General features: G+C 41.8%; 1 protein-coding gene across 1 annotated transcript in view; it reads left to right on the plus strand.

Moving 5' to 3' along the window:
- The first annotated feature begins 2,101 nt into the window (after positions 1 to 2,101).
- The window catches only part of MCTP2 (multiple C2 and transmembrane domain containing 2), a 107,488-nt gene continuing 93,561 nt past the window's right edge, over positions 2,102 to 16,028 (plus strand). Inside the window, exons 1-5 of the mRNA XM_058811034.1 lie at positions 2,102 to 2,154; positions 6,387 to 6,484; positions 7,276 to 7,867; positions 13,042 to 13,104; positions 14,230 to 14,338. Coding sequence (XP_058667017.1) covers positions 7,340 to 7,867; positions 13,042 to 13,104; positions 14,230 to 14,338 — 700 coding nt within the window. The 5' untranslated portion in view covers positions 2,102 to 2,154; positions 6,387 to 6,484; positions 7,276 to 7,339. The remainder of the gene's footprint in view (positions 2,155 to 6,386; positions 6,485 to 7,275; positions 7,868 to 13,041; positions 13,105 to 14,229; positions 14,339 to 16,028) is intronic.

Genomic DNA, 16,028 nt, shown 5'->3' on the forward strand with positions numbered 1-16,028 from the left:
ATAGTCGCAGGCTGCTTTTATTGAAATATATGATTTAAGTGCTAGTAAAAGGCATGAGTTGATTTGGCCTCCAGTGGAAGTCAGTCTCTGATTTCCTTCCTAGGTTTGTTTTCCCTGAGAGTTATGGAAAGGGAGGATCTATTTCTGTGCACCTCTTGTTATAAAAATAAACCTTTTCTTGTGAGGGAGGTGAGCAGGGGCTGGAAGGAGAGAGTGAGGATTCCCAACAAGGACCAGCTCCCTCAGCGTGTCTGTACCTGCTTCTATCTTGATTTTGTGTTGTCCCTCATGTGAGCCCAGTTATTTTAGAGCTCTTTTTATCCAATTCTTACTCTGTATGTACTTACACCTCTCCTTCCCCTTACTGCTCACCAGCTTTCACTCTCCCCCTGCTCCCAGGGATCTTCTGACGGGATTGGGAACAACGACACAAATGATGAACCAGATCCAGTCAGTAAGAAAGAAGTGTCCCAGCTGCTGGGGAGATCTCAGCAGATGGCACAGTGCCTTCAGGAGAAGGATCTGCCCCTCCAGGATCTCCCTTGGAGCCTGCTTTGAGGTGCACATCACCGCTGCAGGAAGCAGATCTCTGTGCACAGGTGTCCCTGGAGAGCTCTGCTGCCCAGCAGGTGTTGTTTGCACTGGAAAGATCATATCTGATTGCCCCATTCTGGTACAATCCCACAAATTTGGCTGGAAAGGTTGGAAGGGCCTTTTTGCTTGCACAGGTACAACTGCAAGCCACAATATTTTGAAGGAAGCTCAAAGAGTGGAAGGAACTTGTGAAATATGTTTGTAAAAATACACCCAAACACTTCCTCCTTCATTTCCTCTATACATACTCATCATTTTTCTTCTGTTTTAGAAAAGACAGAAGCAAAATGAAAGCAATACTTTCATATGCTGGAGGCAGGTGCATGGTATTTTCTCAGTAACTTTCACTATCTGATGCTATTTTAAGATGCTTGTAGCAGCTGGTCGTTCTCTTATTTCTCCTAGTTACTGTCTGCTCATAAATGTTGAGAAAAAAGCCCTCCAAATTATGCAAAAGAGCCTCTAAGGAGTTAAAGTGGGCCTGTTCCTCTCTTGCTGCTAAGTGGAGGAGGATGTGTGCTTGTTTCATGTGTTTGTGAAAGATGGAACTCATCATGTTTGAGCCAGTTAAAAATCAAAAAGTCAAACATGGGATCTAAAAGAGCCTAAAACCCCATGAATCTGTGAAAAAACCCCAAACCCAACCAAAACCAACAAACCTCAAACCTAAAATAGGAAATATTACTTTAGATGCCTTTATTATCTGCATGTAACAAACAGGCTTTTCTTTAGGCTTTGTATTTACCCTGGATGTTACTTGTGATCTTCTGCAGAGACTGTAGATTTCTTTCATCCCACATCAAGAAAATAAAGCTGGTTTGTTTTGGATATCTTGTTTCCATTGAAGCATGGAAAATTGTTTCTTATGAAGCACTTGTTCTAGTCTGGCTGACAGCAACAGGTCAAGTCTTCATTTTATTTAATATATTTGACTTTAGCATCCTGCTACGCTCTGCAAATGAATCTGTTACAGCAGAGCAGGATCTGTATCCACAGATTGGCATCCTTTGAAGCCCTACAGGGAAGCTTAAGCTCAGTGGGAAGATTTGGAAGCTGCCCAAGCCATGACCCTGCTTTAGCAGCAAATCACCTGTGCAGTGAAGATTTTACCTGCACTGCATCAGTGCACTCCCCATGATGCTTATTAGTGCTAAAAATAATTTTAACACTGATTTCCCCTGGGTAATTAGCCTGTGCAGAGTCAGATTGAGATTAGATTCTTTTTTCTGGTGCCTTATCAAATTTAAGTCCAGGTATTTGCCATATGCTGCAGGGAGAAAAGGCTGTCTCAATTTGTCCATATTGTGCTCTACGGAATTCAGTGTCCCTTGCTGCCCTCTGGAATCACACCCAGCTCAGCTTTCCACTTGGGACTTGTTTTGTATTTTTTTCAATTTTTTTTCCATTTTTTTGTGGGGTTTTTTATTTATTTTATTGGAGTTTATATTTTTTTTGTTTTGGGTGTTTTTTTTTTTTTTTTTTTTTTTTTTTTTTTTTTTTGCAAAGGGGGCACAATCCTTGCTTGAAGGTGTTGATGATCCAAGGAACATCCTGCCCCTGGTAAAGTATTCCCTTTTCTTGTAATAACTGGTGCTGGGTTTGGAAATATCCAGGGCAAACTGGTAATGCTCAACAAAGGGTTACTTGATTTGGATGATATTTTCTTATCTCTGTGGCTGTTGGTGCTTATCATAAAGCATTGCCAGATAAGGGACTGAAATAAGCTCTTATTGCAAAGAAGGAAGTGTTGGTTTCTTTACAAGAAGACATTCCATTCCTTGTAAAGGTTTATCTTTGGCTGTGTCTGAGCTGCAATGATATTAAAACCTGGGATACTTGGTATGTTCTGTTATAGAAATAACCATCCATGAAGTGGTTGTTCAGCCAGCAGAGAGTTATTTCCCTGATATTTTCCTTTCTCTCCCAAGGAGGAATTATTTCATTTATGGCTCCTAGAGCCAGAACACTCAATTTATAGCAAAAAGATAAAATAAAAATATGAAAAAAAGTCCTCAGTGCCTTTTCCCCCTGCTCTGTTATCACCTTCTTGTCGGTCTTGTTTCTCAGGGCACTGAATTCAGACGCTATAAACCTAATGGAGGTTATAAACTCATATTAGAACTTTCCATAGCCAAATATTATGTTGCATAAGGGAAATGTAATTATCTTTTCTTGTAATTTGTACAATGTCTCATGCATTAGGTTTTAAGCCAGTGAATGTGCCAGACAGGCAGAGATTGGGGTGAATATCCTATTCCAGAGCAGCCAGAATCAATAGAGGTTTTACACTGGGGGAGTTCCATTAGTTCCTTCCAATTTGAACCTGTGCTAATATGCATTCAAGTGAGGAGCACCTTCCTAACAGCCTCTGATGCGTGTGTTGGTAATTTCAGCTGCCATGGATTTAGGTGTTTATTAGCATTTAGTTGTAGCTGAAAACACACTGATTGAATTTGAACTTAAAGGTGGCTGGCATGCACGCTGACCCAAAGTTTTCACCTTCATTGGATAAACAAATGAGTACAAGGATTAATGGATTTAATTAATCTAGAGCTGTAATACTGCTGGAATGGTGCTCAGGTGTGTTTTTGTCATCTTGGCTGACTTTGAAGATGATGCTTCAAAAATATTAACCAGGAGCATCTTCAGTGTGCACGGGGCACTTCTAGGTGTGCAGGGAATGGTTCCATGGTGGAGAAAGACAATTTCTTCCATAATTCCAGAGTGTAAATCAATTTGGGTTTGTTCAGTTTATTTGCTTGGTTATATTGGCACTTCTATAATACTTTCAAAGTGTCTTGCAGTATTTCTCACTTGTGGCTTTGCTGGCTTCCTGTCAAGTCAGTAAGTGAAGTAGAATTGCAGGATGATTTCTCTAGGCTTTCAGTGGCATTTGAAATATCTCTTATAGCCACCTGCTAGAACATATAAAAAATCATTTAGCTCCAAATATTATGTGAATTTAAGGGAGTGCATATGGAGTGTTTTACTGAAAGAAACCAAAGCACATTAAAAAAATTCTAAAAAATTCCAAGAACCATAATTAGAAGATACTTAAGGGAGAATAAAATGCTAGAAATATTTGTTCAGTCATAGTGAGCTATGACCAACTTTTTTTGTCTGTAATCCTTTCTGTCCCTATTGCCTCCAAAAGAGGAGGAGATGGCAAAATAAAAGGATGTAATAAAAATGACAGGTGCAATCAAAAGCAGTTTCTCTGAAGGAAGAGATTAAAGTATATGGATTCTTCTAAGCATTTGAGATTTGGCAGCATATTAAAGAGAAAACTGAAGGAGGTAGACTGAAAACATTATCTTTTTCTCGTTACCTAAGAACAAGGAGCCATTCAATGAAATCAAAAACAACAGAGTTAATTTGATAACAGGAAGTGTGTGTCTTTGAATGCTTTCTGTTAGCAGATTTTTGCCACAATGTGCCATTGAAAGGGGAAGAATAAAGAGGCCAAGCTTAGACCAATAATTTGGCAAAATGTGTTTTTTTTTTTTTCCCTGTGGTTGCTTAGGGAATATTTGGCTATACAGTTGGCCATGAACTTCTGAGGCTGAGGAAGGAAAAGGGAAAACTTCTGGCCTGTGGAGGATAAAGACTACATGAACAACATGTTGGTACCAAGGGCACACTTTCTACATGCAAGAGAGAATTTCTCTCTCTTCAAAATAAAGCATTTCTATTGATGCTGTTCTGTATGGAAGAGACAAGCAGAGGAAATTGATGTGGGAAGAAAGAAGAGTTGTCTGTGTGAATATGGGCTGGCCCCAGCAATCTTAGCTCCAGCACCACTGTGAAGGGTGGTCCCCATTCCCAATGTTCCAGTGATCTCCCTAGAGAACATTTCTTGTCATGGTGGAGATCTGTATGAGTCTTCTTGAGCTGAGGAAGTGAAAAAGCAGATGGCTGATGTCAGAGTGCATTTGGCCTTCAGACTGTATTTACCCTTTTCTCAGATGAGAACACATTGTGTGTTTGTTGTTAATTGCATATCATAGCCATCATTTGAGTTAATTTATTTGTAAATACAATACTTACGTAAGAGAAGTTGTAGCTGCAGCAGCAATGTGGATGTAAAGGTCCAGAGGCAGAGTATGGTTAAACTTCCAGGCAATCCAGTGACCAGGGATGGGTTTATTTCTTCTATGGCCTCAGTCAGACAACCTGCTGCTTCCTGTGCAGCAGATATCACTGATGTGTTGCTCCAGGGCAGGAGCTGTGAGGTGGCAGCTCAGTGGAGCCATCCCTGCTGTCTTGACAAAACCCTTTTAAATTTTATTTTAACAATTTGATTCCACTGTGTTGCTGCTGGGCTTGAGGAGGACTCTGCCCACTATCGGTTAAATGCAGGTAGATATCAGAGACTAGTGTGGGCCCTTTTAGAACGGCATTTCTAATCAGCAACTGAGGCAATCTAACTGGGAAAAAGCATTTGACTTGGGAAAAGCAACTGGAAAAACCTACAGGAATAAATCTGCTCCTTGGTAACAAAATCTGAAAGCAAACAAAATAACAACAACAACAGCAGTGGGTCTTCAAAGTGAGAGAGGTGGAGAATAACAGGAAGGGAATGGGAAGCAGTAAGTGCCTTGGGAAGTGCATGTTGAGCTGGGCTCTGCCTTTATTTGCAACATCTTGGCTCCAGCAGGTTTCAGTGCAAGCAGGCGAGCCATGCAGAGAGCAGTAGCAGAAGAGGAGTTGTTTAAATGACTCCCAGCAGTGTGTTTCATAATGTTTTGTGCAAACGTGTTTAGCCCAATAACTTCTGTTGCTGGCAAGTGATGTAAAGCTGCCAGGGAGGCTGTGCCTGCCTTGTCAAGGTTTTATGGAGACAGGGAAGGGCCTCAGTGAAAGCTCTTATCTGGTGTGAGCAAATCCAGCCATGTCTCCTGAGGCTGTGCAGGGCATCAGGTGCTGCTCCAGCACAGGCATCTCTCCATTCCCAATCAAACTGGGCTGGCTTTTGTGTCTCTGCTCCTCCCTCTGTAAATCTGTTGTGGTTCTGCCTGAGTTCAGTGAGAAATACAAAAGAATGGTGGGCCTTTCTGTGTGAAATCTTCCTCTGTGAGGTTCAGAACACTGATTTTACATAGTGGTGCTGTAAGGAACAAAACCCCAATTTCAGTTTGTCCATGTGCACTTTGATATTGTGGCTGTGTCATGTTGATACATCTACGCTAACATACATTCCTGTTTGGACACAACCTGTTACTGCCTTATGAATGCATGCAGTGCCATTAAGCTTATTCATTTATTGTGTTATAATAATGCGGATATTTTTTATTTGCTAATGTAAATGGGGAGGGGAGGATTGTGCAGCTTTGGTTAGAAAGCAATGCAGTTAGAGAATTTTTTTGTACATTGCTGAACACTCTGCAAGTGTGGCATGGTTAGTCATAAAGTTATTTAAATAAGTTATTAAGTAACTGGTTATGCAGCCTCATTCAAATTAATGAATGCAAGAGTAGATTTCTTTGAAAGCAGGCAGTAATTTTTCTTTGTGCATTAATCTAACAATTGTGTTTCTGTTGCCTTTCCTGGTGTTTTTCCTAGTAATCAGGAAAACATTGGGAAGTAATTTTTTGTTGATTATGCAATAGTTAGAAGGTAAACATGCTGTGAGTTTAGGAACAGCCCTCATGTAGTAAATGGGTGTATATTTCTGAGGATGTGGGTATGTACTGAAACCTCTGTGTGTGTGACTGTAAAGGAGCAAATTTGCAGGTTTCACCACCTTTTTTCTTACTGGGTTTTGATGATGATTTGACCACCTCTTTTCACAGAATAAGGATGATTGCTCAGCTGTTAACCACGGAAGAGTCTGTCTGTGAGGATATTCCTGTGCACAGAGGTGTCCCTGTTCCCTTACGATGCACATACAGTGAGTGATTTTATTTTAGCTCTTTTATTCCTGACCGTCCCAGCTGCGTAAATGCTCACTGGGAATCAGCTCAAAGATGAGTCCACAAGTAGGTTTTCAAAAGTGATCCACCCATCCATTTTTGTATTATTTTTCTCTCAATTGCCTACTCTACAAGGAAAAATACTTTTGCAGTTTTCACTGACAGTGGGTTAATGTAAGGGAGTGTGTTAATGTAAGGGAGTGTTTTGGGGTTCCAGTTGGGATTCCTCAAGTTCAATGTCCTCTCTTCAGCCTCAGCTACTTAGTTTTTACGTATCTGCCAGCAACACATCCTGTAAGAATCTCTGTAGCCTTGGAAATAGTCAACAAAGCCCTACATGGCCTGGGAAAGTGGCAGCAGAAATGTCAGTGCCAGCTTTGCCAGCATGTTTTGTGTGCTTGCATTATCACGATCTAACTCCCGTCAGTAAGCTTTGTACAGAAACAGTTTCAAATTGGACAAATCTCAAGTTTTCACAAATCAGGGCTTGACAGAAGAAGAAATGTAATGTCCCCTCTTAGAAATAATGAAGTAGTGGGCAGGCGTTGCATTTTTGTGTAGGAATAAATACTGGCTCTGGCTGTTTTCCTCCTAAATAATCAAACCTACCCACCAGATTGTATTTGGAAGCACTTACTAATGTGACATGCTCCGTTTTAACTGTTCAGAGAAATGACTGAAAGTTTTTAAGATGAGACAACATGAATCATAGTCTTGAGCGGCTGTTCACTTTTGTGATTGACTTGCCTCCTTCCTACGTTCCTTTTAGTCACCCTGGGAATCGCTGAAGCTGTTCTGTGCAGGAGGCACTGCTGAGATTTCCCCTTGCAGCAATGGACTTGGACAAACAGTCCGTGTGGGGATCCCTGAAGCAGAAGACGCGGCCATTCCTGCGAAACCTCAGCGTGAGGAGGACGAAGAAGAGGTCAGGCAAGATGCTGGAGAGGAAGGGCCGCTCCTTGGACCGCTGTCTCAGCGTGTCCGTGCCTGACATGCTGGAGGTGGACACTCTCATGGAAGAAGAGGAGGAAGAAGAAATTACCTACTCCAACGCTCAGGTGTTGTCGAGCTGCTCCCCTAAGAGCTTTTCCAGGTCTGTGGTGTCCCTGAAGAGCAGAAACGCTTCGGTGAAGGCAGCGGGAGAGGACTGGCTGTGGGCATCACAGCAGAGGACGCGGACGGAGGTGACAGTCACCCCCCCAGACATGCAGGATGTGGGCAATCACCTGCTGTCCTCACGAGGAGCTGAGGCTGTGGGCAGCCCCGTGTCCGAGGGGAAGAAGAGGAGATCCAGCGAGGACCTCTTTGAGCTGCTGCAGAGCTCCCGGCTGAGCGCCACGCTGAGTGACGAGGGGACAGAGGTGGGTGCTGGAGCAGCAGCGAGGCTCAGCCCCCACCTCCTGTGGGCTCCTCGTGCTTCTCCTTCATTTTCTGGATTAAAAAGGGATGGAGGATCCAACCAAGGCCAGGCTGGCCGGGGCTCTGAGAAGCCTGGTGGAGTGGGAGGTGTTCCTGCCCATGAGGTGAGCTTTAAGATCCTTTCCCACCTGCACCATTCTGTGAGGAGGGGGCTCTGTTCAAGGAATGAATGAGCAATGAAAGTAAGCCTAAACTTTACATGATGTACACATTATTCAAGACTAGTTCAGCTGTCCTTCCTGTCAGTCTGGAGCTGCAAATAACACTGCTCCAATTTTTTAGTTCTTTTATTATTCTTCTGTTATTTTTAAAGATACCTGAGATTTTTCAGATCTGTTGGAATTGCTTCCTCAAATCAAAAGTTGTTGCAGTTCTCTGAGCTCAGAATTGAGGTGCTGATACATTTGCTTTCTAGTTAATATAATTACCAGGATTGCTATGTGGCACTATCAATTTTCCATCCACCCACTGAAGACTCTGATGAAGGCAATAGGTGAAAGACAGCTGTGAGCAAGGTGAGCTCTGCCTGCACCTGGAATTAACCAAAACAAACACAAGACGGGGAACAGAACATGTAGCATCATTCTCAGGACTGTTTTTTGGGTTTTTGTGATGATGATTTGAGGAGGTGAAAAACTAAAATGTTTTCTCTGCGCTGTCTTGTCCCCCTTTCCTTCCCCCTGCTCTGTGCTCAGTATTTGTGTCTGGACATAATGTCCCAGGAGGATCAGAGACCAATACTGTCATGAAACTAATTCCTGCCTGCCCTGAGCAAACTGGGAATCCTGAGGAGCTCATTGATATCTTCATTATATAGACAGTAGGTGAAGATTGTGGCTGCAGGAAACACTTCAGGAAAAATTTGTTTTAGTTAGATTTTGCGGAAGTATGTCTGCTCCTGTTGAGTTCTCTCTGGGAAGGTTACATTTTGAACTTTCTGAGGCCTTTTTCTCATTACCTGATTGTTGCAGTTGTGGGAGATGCCTCTGTAGTCGTTCAAGATGCCAAAATAGGAAATGGGCGTTTTTTGTTTCAAGTCTTCCCTTGGGAATAGGGGTTTCTCAGGTTAATTGTTTTTTAACTTCACCCTCAAAAGGATGATTAGCACTGATGTGGGGAAGGTGGTCCTTTCTGATCTAAACTGCTTGTTTTGCATCTCAGAGACCTGTGTATTCCTACCAAATGGGTGTTAGCTCCCGGTCTGTTGTGATGCAGAGTGTCAGACTGGTAGTTACTGACCATCACTTGTGGTTTAGGGTTGCTAAATTGTTCACAAATTGGTTTCACCTTGCTAGAGTGTTCATTATTTTGAGGGCTACTTAAGAAAAGCAACTGAAATAGTACAGGGCTTTGTTTCTCTGCTCAAACATTACTCAAAGTTGTAGCACTTCACTTGGTATATGGTAAATATATGAACTCTAGTTATTTTGGAAGTTTTTCCAGGTTGTTTTAATGATAGCAGCAGTTTTTTCCTGCTGCTGCATGCCAGAAACCCTCATCTAAAATCTGCCTCAGCACAACGAAATTAATACTAAGTCCTACTTTGATTTTGGGTGAACTGAGTGTTCTAGGAGAATGAAGTACCTGTATAGTAATGAAACAGTTTAACCTCAAGTCCAGTTTCATCCAGATGCACAATCCAAGTCTGACTTATTTTCTGCAGCACTTACCTCTTTCAACACTTACATCTTTACAACACTTACAACTTTCCCTAAATGTGTGTTTCTGTATTTGCTGGTGTGTGTAAATCATTTGGTATTCACTTATATGGCAAATCATCTCTCTGTGTGAATATGCTTCCTTACTGTAATCTGCCTCCAGTGCAATTTATAAAGATCTTTCTCCTTGAGAATAAAAGGAGAGAGTGAGGCAAAGGAAAGTAGAAATAAGGAGAATTGAGCAAATTTAATTACATTGAATCTGGTGCAAAACAAATTCGATATTGGAAGGTGTCCATGGCAGGGAGAGTGGAACTATTTGGTGTGTAAGGTCCCTTCCAACCCAAGACTCAATATTCTATGATTCTGTGACAACCTCAATATTCAGCTTTGCTTGTACTTAATTGAATAATTACTGGGTTTGTACTGTGTGTAAAAATACACGTGTGTGCCTGGGATGGGAGTAGTTTGTTACAGAGGATTTTGGTCCCTGAATGCTGGGTGGGGTTGCTCTGAGGAACACAAGAGTTCCCATTGTTCTTGTGTGAGCATCACTCCCTGCCCAGGGAGGTAAATCAGAAGGAAGGCAGATCCCTGGAACAAAACAAACTAAAAAAAGCAGAAATGTAGGCTGAGCTCCTTTCCCCCCTGAATTGCTTGTCACATGCCACCTACTCATTTCCTGGTTGTCTTTGGCCACCCGATACCGTGAGATCAGCGTGTGCTTGTGGTTTTCTCACTTGTGTGAACTCCCCTGCAGAGCTCAGCACAGCCCATCTTCACCAAGGCTCTGCCCAAATACCATTTTCCCATTTGTTGGCTCTCTGTTCCCCATTGCACCCAGCTAGGCAAGGCTGAAGAAGCAGGTGAAGTTGTGTTGAATCCCTGCGTGATTCAGGTTGTAAAGGGTTCCTGTAATGCCTTTTTTTTTTTTTTTTTGCCATTGGGTTTTGTCCATGGCCACGCTCATTGCTGAAGTGCTCTGATATCTCTTTATCTCCTTGCCAGCACTTTGCAGTGAGTCACTGTCCTGGTTTAGGGCGAATTTGGGCAACCCAAAGCCTTGTCCTGTTGCATATGCACTCAGTGGTTTTGTATTTTGAATAGTTCTGCAGAAACCAAGGGGAGGCAGAGGTGGGAACGCTTGTCAAGAAGAACTTTCAATTTATGTATATTCATACATCTACTCTTGCTTGATTTGTTTTCATGCAAATATATTTGGGGCTGTGACCCCCCCGGGTGTGCCCACTTTTGTTTAAAGTTGAGAAGTGTCACTGTAGTTTGATAAAATCAAGGTTTCAGGACCATGTTTTCACCAAGACTTTTATCTGTATTCAGTGATCTCAGTGCAGTTAGCTACCTAGAGTAACAGTAATTTATATTATGTGGAGCTAAAATTGAAAGAACCCAAGTTTTTCTATTTAAAATGATAATTGTTCAATATCTGTGGATATAATGCAAGTAAACAAAAAACAGAATAAAGACAAAATAATAATTTTGAGGGTAATTTTAAAATAAATTATATCAAGCTAGCCAAGGCAATACCTCTAAAATTATAATTTCGATGCAGTTCTTTGAACCCGTTAGTGCCGTGTAAAATAAGCTGTAAAGAGGGACCATTACCAGTGCCAATGATGGTGCCTGAAGGAGATTCCTGTGAAGCCAGAGACTCCAAGAAACACTAAGTTTAATGCACATGAGTGAGATTTTATGCATACTAGTCAGAAAATTCAAAGTTAGGGTTCCCATAGCAGCTGTAACTCAGCTCCATTGTGTGAGAAAATTCTTCTGCCGCTCTTTATGATGATAATTTTTCCACTTTTAATGTGTTTTTGCAAGGTGGCCAAGTTATGATTACTGTGGGAACCATAAAGTTAGATTTTGTCTGTCGTGCAAGGGAAATCTTCCTTGCAATGCTGGATTGCTGTACTTCCTGATATCTAATATATGTATTTGCAGGAAGAGGAGGGAAAGAATTACACAAAGGGTATTTATGTTTATTTCAGCATGTCAATACAGCTAAGATTTATGTACTTTGGTGTAGGAGCTGGTTGACTTTTAAATGTTTCTGTGATGCTGCACACAATGCTGCTCTCATCGGAGAGGTTTGGATGTTCCCACCCTTTCACATGAGGATCGAATTCCACCTTGTGTGCATTTCTGCAGACAGAAACTGCCCTTAACATAAATCTTTGTGTTTGAACGGGCTGTGGTTGCCCTGCATCAGACCAGAGGAGTTTCCCAGGCACCTTGGTCCTCTTCAGCTGAAATGATGGTCATGGGCTCTTGGAGCAGCCAGGGGAGCATCAGAGATGTCCTGGGTGATGAATCACTTCAGACGGACTTGAGGTTGGGCCACTCTACCCTCAAGGTGTTGGATGAGTCAGTATTTAGGAGGAAGTTTGACTTCCTCTGCTAAAAAATCCTTTGGATCTTCCAGTTATTGCAGCATGTTTCTCATATTTCTATTTTCTCTTTTGTTGTGGTTTAACCCACCAGGCAGCAAATATCACATTTTCTCTCTTACTCCTTGCTCAATGGGAACCATCATATGCAAGAGAGAATTGGGGGTTAAAGGTAAAATTTATGAGTCCAGATAAAGACAGGAAAGGGCAGAAAAGGAAGAATAATAAGGAAGAATGATATTATTATTTTAATAATATTTAATGTATTATAAAGATATTATAACACAAAAATCTAAAAAAATTAATTATATTAATTATACATGTTATATGATATTTTAAAATAATTAATATTTTGATAGAAATGATACAGCAGTTAAAGTATTCAAAACAAGTGAGCACAGTGCAGTTGTTTATCACCTGTTGACTGATATCCAGCCAGTTCCTCAGCAGAGGGACAGTAATTGTCCAGCAACAACTAAAAACATCAGTGTGTTATCAACATTTTTCTCACCCTAAATCCAAAACAGAACACTGTACCAATTGCTAGAAGGAGAATTAACTCATCCAAAACAAGGACACCTTTCCCTTTGACAATTTTTTTTTAACTTTTCCTCTGAGCAATTTAATTTTAAACTCAAACCAAACAAAAAAACCCCACCCAAACACCAAACCAAGTTAAAAAACTATTTAAAAAACTTTAAAGTGGAACTTGCTTTTTGTGTGGTGAAGGAGAAATTGTGATCAAGTGAGAGCAGCAGGCTGCCAGACACAACAACCTTCAGACATCAAGAGAGTTTGTGATAAGAACCTTCAGCACCCAGCGCTGGGGAGGAGAAGAAGAAATTTATTCCTAGCTGGAAGCAGGCACTTATTTTTCCTGGATTAAACTCAAGAGCAGTTACTGTAAAACAGGAAAAAGAAATATATATTTAAATTATCTATAAGCGTTAAGTAAGAGAATTTCCTTCATTACATGTATGTAATCTTGACTGATGCTAGGAGCATTTACTTTCCTGTATTGTTGTCTAATTCATTGTATCTTTTATTTTATAGTACCCATCTGGAGAAATGGATTTTGACTCTTCCCTATCATCTCAAAACTTTGATGACCAAATGGTAAGTCGTGTCATTTTGAAGCTTGATCAGGAACAAAATTTATTTTAGATTTAGGTTCTTTGCTTCTTACAAATTCAAAAACTCATCTGGTGAAGAGCCTATCTGGAGATTTGCCTAGAGTGTGTTGAGATTTTTTTTGTGGGGGTGTTTCAGTTTGTGGGGGATTTGTTTATTTAGTGGTGGGTTTTTTTTGGTTTTTAGTAGTTTAAAGTGGTTGTTAATGTTTTAAATAAACCCAAATGTTCTGGATTTTTTGAAGAACTCTATAATATCTATATTGTACTGGTAACTGGTGAGAGCAGCAGAATAAATACGCAAATAACAGTGTAGGAACAAACCAGATTAAAGTAAATACAAGAAGTAACACAACTGTAGGCTTTGACAGATAGCGAAATCAGTTTTGGGGCAGTGTGAAGAGGCACTGGCAGTTCTGACATGTTATTCTCATGTAAAACATGTTTGCTTTGTGGATGAACTTCTCTACCTTTGCCCTCTGATAACCTCTCAAGTGCTGTCCAGAGCTGTTTTCAGCAAGTGTTCCAGCTGGAGGATGATGCTGAGCTGTGTAACCCTGTGGCAGCACCTCTGAGGAGCAGAAATGCTCTCGAGTTTGCTTCTGCTAAAGCTCACAACCAGCACTGCCTGCCACTGGCCTTCTCTCTTTTGGAGCTGCACAAAGAAGTGCTGTGCTCTCCTCTCAGCAGCTCTGTGAGATCTGTTCTTCCTCCTGAGCTTATCAGGTGGATACAAAGGACTTTCAGGGTCTCTTCCAACTTGAGAGATGCTCTGAATGCACAAGAAATAGCTCAGAAAAAAATGTGCTGAAAGGATTTGGAAAACCTGTGCATGCATTTGTGATTGTTATATCACCACTCATTTTCAGGTAAAATCCTTGCTTTGTTGAACATATTTGATGCTGATACTTAGCTACTTGCCTAGGGAAGGAAAGCCTGGGAAAGAAATATTTTTTTCTTTTCCCTCTTTTTTTCTTTTACTTTTTCTTTCTGTCAAGGATTGCCCTAAGGACAGAGCAGAACTTTATCTCTGCAGCAGCACTGGGAGCACACCTGCCTAGTTTATGATCTGCTTCCAGAGGTGTGTGACTGATTCCTTTGTTCTCCTTAGGCTCTGGAGGAAGCCAACGACTGCCTGAGTGAGCTGCCCAGCCCCTTTGCCTACCTGCTGACCATCCACCTGAAGGAAGGCAGGAACCTGGTTATCAGGGATCGTTGTGGTGAGCCCCACCTTCCCTCTGGCTTCCTGCAGAATTCTCACACTTTATCACTTTGTTCACTCCTTTATCACTGATCTGTTTGGCAGCAAGCTGGCTGCTTATAGAGGAGGGCAACGAGGCTTGGAGCACAAGCCATATGAAGAACGACTGAGGGAGCTGGGGTTGTTTAGCCTGGAGAAAAGGAGACTAAGGGGCGACCTCATCACTCTCTACAACTTCCTGAAGGGCGGCTGTGGTGAGCTGGGGGTCGGCCTCTTTCTCCGGGCGACAACGGATAGAACAAGAGGACACAGTCTCAAGCTGCGTCAAGGGAGATGCAAGTTAGAATTAAGAAGGAAGTTTTTTACAGAAAGAGTGGTCAGATACTGGAATCATCTACCCAGTGAGGTGGTGGAGTCATCATCCCTTCGAAGAGTTCAAAAAAAAACTGGATGTGGCACTTGCTGCCATGATCTAGTTGAATTGTTAGAACATGGGTTGGACTTGATGATCTTATAGGTCTCTTCCAGCCTTGAATTTCTGTGATTCTGTGATTATCAGCAGTGCAAGGAGCTGTGGCCTCTGTGTCTCTCCTGTAGGTCAGAGCACTCAGAGGTTGGGTTTATCCACCCTGGAAACTCAGGGGAGGGAGCTGCCCTCTGCCTGTGCAGCTGCAAAGCTCCTTCTTGGCTGCCTTTAGCACCTGGACCCATTCAGGAGCTGCAAGAATTCTATTTGAGCTTGAAAAAAACCTCCAAAGAATAATTGGAGGTTCATTAAATGATAGAGCTGCTCTTAGGAGTGCTTTTGGGGTTATCTGCAAAGATGTTGATAAAAGGAGGAACCACAGGAGCACATCTGTAGGCCAACAATCCTCTCTAACCTGGCCTGTGACTGAGCAATGACAGCATCCCAAAAACCCAAAACCCACCCTCAAATGACATATCAAAGAAATTGTAAAAATATTTGGGGAATTCCTGGAAAAAAGTGTGAAAATGCCTTCCCTTAACCTGGCTTTTATTCAGGATTTTGAAAGAGGGAGTAGAAATACTTGTGAGCAGCCAGTCACTTGCTGTGGAGGGAGAGCTGCCCTGCCAGAGGCTCTGTGCAGCCTGTAGGACCCCGAGGCAGCAGCTGTGGTGGGACCTTCCATCTGAAGCTGTCAGAGAGCTCTTCCGTGCATCCAGGCTTGATTTCATATTTTTTTTTTTCCTGCATGTGGAAACAGTTCTGGTAGTTTTGTCTTGCAAAATGTCTGAGCAGCTTCTTTTGAGGTGAAGCCATGGGCTTTATTCATTTGGTTTTAAACAAAATAAGCTTGCACAGCCTAAAGGCCTGTGAAGGTTGAAGGTTTGCACCTGGAGGGACCTGTCTGATTTCACATGAAGTGCTCATTGGGATTTCTCTTGTCTGATATCCCAGTTAACTTTTTCCATATTGGTTTTTCATGGCTTCCCAAAACAGTAACTTTTGGTTGAGTGTATGCTTGCTTTTCCTACCATATTTTGGAAGAAGTGAACCAGTACTTAGATTAAGATCTTTATGGTTATACAAAAGCCTGAATTTCCTAACAGTGTAGCAGTTCATCAGATTTTACTGGCAGGCTGCACAAGCCAGGACACATCCAACTGCTCCTAGGAAAAAGATGCTGGAAATGAGCAATTCCAGCACAGAAGTATTTCTAGAGAAGACAGAGCACACTTTGCTCTAG

Source organism: Ammospiza caudacuta, chromosome 10 (assembly GCF_027887145.1).
Source record: "Ammospiza caudacuta isolate bAmmCau1 chromosome 10, bAmmCau1.pri, whole genome shotgun sequence".
Classification (NCBI taxonomy): Eukaryota; Metazoa; Chordata; class Aves; order Passeriformes; family Passerellidae; genus Ammospiza; species Ammospiza caudacuta.